Source organism: Branchiostoma lanceolatum, chromosome 4 (genome assembly GCF_035083965.1).
Source record: "Branchiostoma lanceolatum isolate klBraLanc5 chromosome 4, klBraLanc5.hap2, whole genome shotgun sequence".
NCBI lineage: Eukaryota > Metazoa > Chordata > Leptocardii > Amphioxiformes > Branchiostomatidae > Branchiostoma > Branchiostoma lanceolatum.
Window position 1 is genome coordinate 1506055 of NC_089725.1, and position 8786 is coordinate 1514840.

Here is an 8786-nt window from a genome sequence, read left to right on the forward strand (position 1 = left end):
GCGTTGAAATCGCAGAGAATTCATGACATCGCGAATATGCGTATGCCAGGGCCCAAGAAAGTGCGAAATGGAACGAAATGGAGCGAAAGGAGCGAAATGGAACGAAATGGAGCGAAATAGAACGAAATGCACTACTGCCGTACAACATACTTGTTTTTTTAATTCAAAAATAAGTGACAATTATGAAAAAAATAACAGTGACAAAGACAAAACAAAATTGTTCCAACTGCGAACTTATAATCAAGACACCTTCTGCCACACAATCAAGCCAAATAAGTGAATTCAAAGTGATTTACTAGTAAACATAAGCATGATGGTTCTCTTTCTCTTTTCCTCTTCTATCTAGTATCGTTCCAAGTCGTCCACGCCGCCATGACACTAACGCCCAGCGTCACGGAAACCACGCGAGATTTGGGCGAGAACATCCTTATCATCTGTGAGACGGAAGCGCCCGACAGTCCTCATTGGTTCGGGCCTGACGGGAGCCAGGTAAGGCCCCCCTCCCCCTGGACCCGCGGCACGCTGGCGGCGTCGCTGCGGCCGATCGAATTGACAAAGCTCTTAAGCTTTGTGTTTTGTTGTGTCCATTTGGTCCTATCTGTACGTTTTGAATGATATTCCCATTACAAAGTCAAGGGTAACGTAGGACGCAGCGACGCCGCCAGCGTGCCGCGGGTTGAGTGAGAGGGGGGCTTAACAAAGGACGTAATTAACTTCTTTTTTTCTTTATTAGAAATTGCAACAATACAATACACAGTGGAACGCCAGGCAGACAAGCTGATGTTGCGGACCACTCAACATTACAATTACACTGAATACGACAATAAGACACTTAGACAATTCATAGCATGATACAATATAAAACAATGCATTAAGTATTGAGTACGCAATTTGAGGTATCTCAGCTGGAAGCTACGACAGTTGTTTGTTGATGACAAGGTTGTTGGAGGCTGACCCCTGGAGTAAGACGGATACGGTAGGGCGTTGTTGTACAAGATGTTTAACGGCGGATGAGAGGTTGTTACGCAGGTCAGAGTATAGGGGGCAGTGCAGCAAGTAGTGCTGGGGGGTTTCAGTGGAGGCCCCACAGGCACACGTCTTGTCCTTGATCTTCATTTTGTGCAGGGTACTGTTCAGTTGGCTCCATCCCATACGCAATCTGGCAGTGTAGATGTTGTCCTGCCTCGAGCCGAGCCTACGGTACGTCTATTGCAGCCTTGGAGTCAAGAGATGCCTTTTGCACTCTCTCTTGACCAGGCTCTGATTTCTCCTCAGATCCCGTCGGACGCGGAGGTCGGGCTGTCGGCGCGGGTGTTCGCGGCCGAACAGACGACATCCTCACGACTGTTCGTCAACCTGGCAGAGGAGGGGGACGAGGGAGTGTACGCCTGCCGGACAGACACGGAGGAGGCCACGCTACAACTCATCCTACAACGTACGGAGATGAGTCAGACTCCCATTTTAGACAAACATAACATGTACTGTGTATTGTAAAAAAAGAACCCACCAAGAGGGTAAGGATCCATCCATGTGTGAGTGGGTCAAAACTATCCCCGTCTAAATGGATTATACGTAGGTAATTTCCAGAGCAGCTTTCTTAACCCCTGCCTAGGCTTCTTCTACTGGCTTAGTTAGTCCTCATTCTCAGTAAGTCGAGCTTGTGTCAATCAATATATTTCTGACGAGAGACACGCTCCTCCACAGCGTCCTTTCCTCTTTAAACCCACACATCTTAACACCCTAATAGCGCCAACGATAAGGTACTTTGTAAATATCCGATTCTTATAACGTAACACACTTGTGCAACATTTTACCCCCCCCCCCAAAAAAAAGCAAACTTGCGTCTTGTTTTCAACGTGGTAGTTAGAAAAAATAACGGTTAACTACCAATGTAGAAGATCGCCCGTACTTGTGTACACAACTACGCGCGGAGGATTACAAGAACGGCACAAAACAAAACAAAAACGACAGCTGTGAATTCCACCAGTTTATTTTGTTGAGCTTGAACAGTTGATGTGACATAATTCTAAGCCCACGATTTAAACCTATGGCTTCTGGGTACGAGCGTGGACGAGAGAATAGATGCTGTTTTAGTCCTATTCAGTTATGTCACCTGTAAGAAGTAGCCCTCGGGTCCTGTGCCGTGGAAGATGAAGCCCCCGTCACAAATAAAGCCTAAGAAATTCAGCACGGCCGACGTGTTGGCGAGCTTCAAATGTGATTTTCCGCCGAAGTACGGTCGATTACGCGGGCTTCGGGCGATTTTTAGAAAGTTGATCCAAATGTTGGCCTTTTGACAGGTTAGTCGATTCTGACTTCGCCCATGTCCAAGAGATGGTACCATCTCACTTTCATGGGGGATTATTAGTTATTAGTGTTCGACCGACGTCGCCCGAGATTTTCATTGGAAAATACGGTCGACGCTCGGGCGATTTTGAAATTCGGCGAGCTTCGGGAGATCTACAAAGTCAGCCGACGCTCGCATAAATTGTGACGCCGGCTTTACTACAGGGTAATTACTTCAGTGCCTAGAAGTGATCGTGCCCTGAGCAAATTCGTTAAAGAATAAATTCGTGAATGAAATAAACAGGTAAGTCTTGACCCTAGGCCGAAATGAAAACATAGACTATTCTTTTCAAACGGTAACTGTAATGTATATGATTGGCGGTCACAGGATCCCAAGCAGATACGGTCACCAAGCAGATATGGCACTCAAGCCAAAGAATCTGGTCCTGATCAGTTGGAAAATCGCCGTGGGAGAAGCCTGCCACGGAGGCTATATAAGATCCAGGTCGGGAAAGTTGAGTAAAATTGTAATCATCTTGAGGCTGTTGCTATATATCCTTTGCTGTGGTATCTTATATTTCTGTATCATCTTAGATGCATACTCAGGGCTATTGTCTTATCAAGTACATCCAGAAAATGATTAAGAGATAAACCAATGTCGCCCAAAAGATTGAACAGAGTCGAAAAGACTAACAAAAGAATCCTACAGGTTGCTCAGCCGACCGTATGCATCTTAGGACGGCTTGCAGCTGAACAAACCTTTTGAGAAGTGGGTACACGGTGTTTAACCATCGAGAGGGCTCATCGCGCGGTGCATGTTAACATCTTGTGTCGTGGTAACGTGTACTCTCACAAGCAGGCCCTATATGCTCGGTTCGTTACCTCCCATAGTGGCCCTGCCACTTCAAGCCTGTAATATCGCTTCTGGCGACGTCACCAACACTACAGCTTTCAGCCAATCGGAGGGCTTGCACAAGCTCATCTACACCGTCAGGATCCTTTAGTCGTGCCATTAAACATTTAAGACTAAAAGCTCTACGAGCCTCTTTTAGATTAAAATCATTATTATCATCAAACTCAAATCCATCGATCTCCCTAGCTATTGATCTGTTTAACAGTTTGGTTAAACCTATTCTGCTTTATTGCAGTGAACTTACGGGAATAAATGTACAATGTAAAGACCTAATCTTCAAAGGGATTAAGGAATATCGCAATGAAAAGATCAGAACATCTATAGCTACAATCTTCAGTCCGATATTGGGGTCGGATGTTGATATATTGAGAGTAAGTCGCCTAGGAAAGATATTAGACCCCTCGTCTACCTGTACTCGCCCTGTTGTTGTACGTTTCAAGAAGTATAGTGACAAACTGAACGTGATATACCAGTCAGACACCCTAATAAGGAATCAGAATGTTACACTAGATCAACCAAAAATCTCCTATGAAATTCCTGACTTGGAATATGTACTTTTAAATTTTTGCAAAATTTTACTCCGTGTTCCGAAAAGTTCTATAAATGCCGCCGTAAGGGGGGAATAGGAGTATTCCCATTGTTCATTGACAGTCAAACACAGTTGATCTAATACTGGCTAAGATTGAAGAATTCACCTAATGACAGGATTGTTAAAAAAGCATACGACACTTCAGTCGAAGAAGAACATGACTGGGCTACTCACGTTCAGGACATATTATGTAGACATGGGTTCCAAAATGTTTGGCTTAACCCCGCAGTTAATGCCAACCATTTTGGAAACATATTTAAACAACGTCTGAAAGACACATTTCTCTCTGGCTGGAGGGAATAACTTAAAATTTCCAGTAAACTCAACACCTATTCTAAAATCAAAAAGCACTTTGGCATTGAAAAATATCTCACATCAATTCATAATAGACTGTTTGCAACTAGCATAACAAAACTGAGAATCAGTGCACATTGCTTAGAAATTGAAAAGGGCCGACATCATAACACACCAGCCACTCAGAGATTGTGTCCTACATGTAATGAAAATATTGAAAATGAATTTCATTTCGTGATGAATTGTCCAACTTATAGTAAAGAGAGAGATGCGATGTTACAGACAATTACTACTAAGACAAACTTCACCCTATCTGGTACACAGAGCGATATTTTCCATGTACTGTTGTCATGTCCGACTCCTATTTCCATATACATATGTCTATTTCTCCATAAATCATTCCAAAAGCGAGACAGAACTACCCATACATGACTATATGACGATGATATATTGTACTTAGAATTGTAGGATAGTTTAGCCTTTAGTATTGTTGATTTGATGCCATACATTGCACCATGTGCGATTGTTGAGCAATAAAGTTCATTCATTCATTCATTCATTCATTCATTCATTCATTCTAATGCAATACCACAAAGGACGCTGGGAAGCTATCAACCAATCAGGTTACGTCTTACATCTTTACTTTGGGTTCAGGACAAAATAACAGCTGTTTATGCCAAATAAGGGTTGCTCATTAATTATTCATGAGCGAGTGTTGGTGACGTCGCCAGAAGCGATTTTACAAGGCTTGAAGAGGCAGGGCCGCTATGGGACGTAGTGAACCGAGCGTATCGGGCCTGCTCGGGAGGGTGGGTAACGTGCACGGTCTCATTCACTGGGGGTAGAAATATGTGAGCGCATTCTTAGACGGTTTAGATAACGTTGTCAATCTCTGTGTATATCTACTCTTCCTGAAGGAGAACACCCACTATTGTAAGACATTTAATTAAGTGTGACCATCTAATCATTAATCCCCCTCATAACGTAATTATCCGCAACATTCTCTCATTCCAGGCCCGTCGCTTGTACATGACAAGCCACGCCCTATCGTGCCTTCCATCCCGTCAGCCAATCAGATACCCCCTCTCGTTGTTTGAGGAATAGATACCAGTCAATCACGTTACCTCTTGACCATATAGGCGGCGATGTGATTGGCTGGTGACGACAAGAAAGACAGACCGCCGTTACCAGCCGATCACGCCACCGCCTACGGTCAAAAGTCATCGTGATTGGCTGGTTACTTTCACTCCAACAACCGGAGGAGGAGTATCTGACTGGTTGACGGCTGACTAAGGTTTATGCTTCAGTCAAAAAAAAACGCGGGACCCGGTAACAAATAGACGCCGTGAGCACCGGGAGGTACCGTATTTGTGGCTTCGGGGCCCGGCCGGGACTACACCCCCGACGGGCACCGGTGCAACCGGGACCGAAGCATAACGGTCAGATCGCAGGCCTGTGCACCAGGCCCGCCGCTTGATATACACATGCTGCTGGCCTGGCTTGAGACGATGATCCACAAGTGCTAGTAAGGTTTGTCGTTTTCAGTGCCCCTGCGGATAGAGAGCGCGCCGTCCCCGCAGCAGACCCGGGCGGGAAGTGACTACAAGATCGCCTGTCAGGTGATGAGCCCGACCACGCCCACATTCACCTGGTACTACCGCGGAGATGTTATCGACATCGACGGTAAGTTGGTCGCAAAAACTTATGACTGGAACGATGTTTGCAAACTCATGCCCAATGGCTAATCGCAATGGAACACACGTATACGATACGTAAAAAGGTATAAAAAATGTCTAGTCTGTAGATCTATCTGATGTTTTTACGTACGTGACTCTGTGTGTATGTGTGTTTGTTTGTTTGTGAGTGTGTGTGTGTTTGTGAGTGTGTGTGTATATGTGTGTGTGTTTGTGAATGTGTGTGTGTGTTTGTGGGTGTGTATGTGTGTTTGTGAGTGTATGTGTGTGTGTGAATGTGTGTGTGTGTGTGAGCGCGCGCGCGTGTGTGTATGTGTGTGTGAGTGTGTATGTGTGTGTGTGTGAGAGAGAGAGCGAGTGTGTGTGTGTGTATGTGTATGTGTGTGTATGTGTATACTGCCGTATACAAAAATAGAAATACTGTCCAGCATAGCAAAATCATGTTTGACCTTTCTCTCCCCTGACCCCCAGCGATCTCCCGCTACACGCTGGCCGCCGACGGACTTATGATCACCGACGTGATGACGTCAGACGCAGGCCCGTACACGTGTGAGGCCCTGAACCCTGACACGGGAGATAGCGACTTTAAAGACATCGTCTTCAACGTCATAGGTACCAATATACGTTAAATAGAACATACCTCGCTATATTTCATTCAACAAATGGCGTTTTTCCGGCATTGAGCAAATAAAAGGCAGTTGTTTCACAGTAAGGTACACAAATGGTCCCACAAATGAAACTAGAGCATGTCGCACCACAGAGTGACAAGAAGTGAAGGGCAAAAGGTCAGACTTGCGGGAATGACAGGAAGCAGAGTTCAGAGGTGCCAGAAGTAGTCATTTATCAACCTTGGCTGATAGAGGACGTTCTTACAAACAAACAAACAGACAGACATACATACATACATACATACATACATACATACATACATACAGACAAACATACAGACAGACAGACAGATATAGTACACAGAGATTTAAAAAAGACGGCATACGTTGATTACTTTATTGTGTGTTCTTCTGACAGAAAATGACACCACACCACAAACCTTGGACAACCCAGGGTCAAGTCCACTGCCTAGCGCTACACCGACTCTCTCCAGTGACGTCACATCTAGTAGAACGGCGGCTCTACCCAACATGACCTCTACGGAGACTGAGGAAGATACGGGCGACACCAGCGGAGACAACACCAGCATGGTCGTGGGCGGGGCTCTGGCGGGAACGGTGATCCTGATGGCCGTTATCGTGTCGCTGTACATCGTCTACAGGAAAACGGTCAAACGGCGAGAAGGGAGATCTAGAGGGCGGATCCACACAGCCAACGGGGCAGACACCAGGGAGAAGTAATACTGTAACGGAAGGGATCCTAAATCCGACAGGGTCCTATGTCCGATAAGGTTTCAAAAATTAAAGGGATCCTAAATCCGACAGGGTCCAATGTCTGACAAGGTTTCAAAAATTAAAGGGATCCTAAGTCCGACAGGGTCCAATGTCCGACAAGGTTTCCAAAATTATCATCATTATCACAATCTCGATGGGCGTATGCACATGATAACGTACTATCAAATCAATGGAAGGTAGCCTTGAATGCCAAAGTTTGTTTATTATTCTGAGGCTTAGCACATTCAGCTATTGGGTATCGTAGGCATCACTACTTGTGTCACCGTCTATCCAATGAGAAAGATCTTGTCAAACAAGTCCGGGGAGTGTGGTCAGTGAAACTAATAGGTAAGATAACGGTTGTCCGTTTGATGTATACGTATAATGAAAGGAGTACAAGTTGAGTCTAACGTTCAGGACCTTCCCACGACTTTCTTTCTAACTAATCGTCAACCAAGGTCTGCGCTGGGTTGGGAATAGCCAGGAATTTAACCTATTTTAGCTGCAGGTCGTTCCTCTGATCGCATCCAAACAGAATATGACTTTCCTGACTTAGATTTTTCAAAAGTTATAGTCGACTGGCGAAGACGACTTCCAAGGACTTGCAGGCAACCTCGATGATCAACCACAGATGACCTTGCTCACGGCTTACTCCCAACCATTGTCCGGAGAAAGTCGGGAGGCCATGGTCGACTATGTGATAAAATATTTCTAGTATGATGTTCTCCAATAAATTTTCTTTCTCGGTCTAACTATACATATATAAGATTTGTTTTTTGTTTGTTTGGTCAAATGTGGCATTCTTACAGATTCTTTCCTTAAAATTTTTTTCTTAAAAATGTGATTCTACTAGAACTTGAAGTTTCTTTGTTTAAGAAAAATATTCATAGATGCAATTCTTGTTTGTGCTTAAAACAGGGATTCTTGTTTGGGCTTAAGACAGGGATTCTTGTATATAGAATAATATTCTTGCTGACAGAAAAAAAATCTTTGTACAAGAAAAAAAAAGAAAAAAAAAGAAAAGAAACGAAAAACGATTTTTGGTAGTGTATGCTAAGGCAATTCGTGTAAGGGTATCAAGTAATTGTTTTAAGCTTCTTATTCCTTTAGCTTACTTGACATGAGATTAGGACAAGGCCCTTGAAACGAAAAACTGGTAATATAAATCCAGCAGGCAGTTCAAGAGAGGTGTAGGAATACCAGAGGATACAATGGAATATGTTCTTCTTGATTTATCTTAGTGTAACATATGTTGTTGTTCACCTTGTAGTGCACATATATAGGGCAACAAGTTTCCTTGCTGTTTCAGTAGCAGGATACAATGTCACAGGTAGGGGTAGATAGCTCTTTCCCTTTAACATCCTCGAAGCAACTCCTGGAACAAGGAACCCCCATTTAACGTCCCTTCCGAAAGACGGGTGCAGCCCCAGCCGGGATGCCTTTCCGGATTAGAACTGGGATCTCCTAGTTAGCAACTAATTGGAACAAGGAGATTAACTTCACACAGGGCTACCAGTTGAGCCACAGGGACATCCCTCTAGTATGATGTACGTACATTATCAGTTGTTACTGATAGAACTTTAACACACACAGTTGAATTAAATTTCTTTACGAGAATATCCAGCGAC

The 8786-nt window shown here is 44.2% G+C and overlaps 1 protein-coding gene across 1 annotated transcript; it reads left to right on the plus strand.

Annotated features, from left to right (window-relative positions):
- Positions 1-323: 323 nt before the first annotated feature.
- Positions 324-7915, plus strand: LOC136432206 (neural cell adhesion molecule 2-like). Its single transcript, XM_066423248.1, has 5 exons — positions 324-489; positions 1276-1435; positions 5628-5765; positions 6248-6388; positions 6803-7915. The coding sequence occupies exons 1-5, from the start codon at positions 373-375 to the stop codon at positions 7123-7125; spliced, it is 879 nt and encodes a 292-aa protein (XP_066279345.1). The 5' UTR covers positions 324-372; the 3' UTR covers positions 7126-7915.
- Positions 7916-8786: the final 871 nt, after the last annotated feature.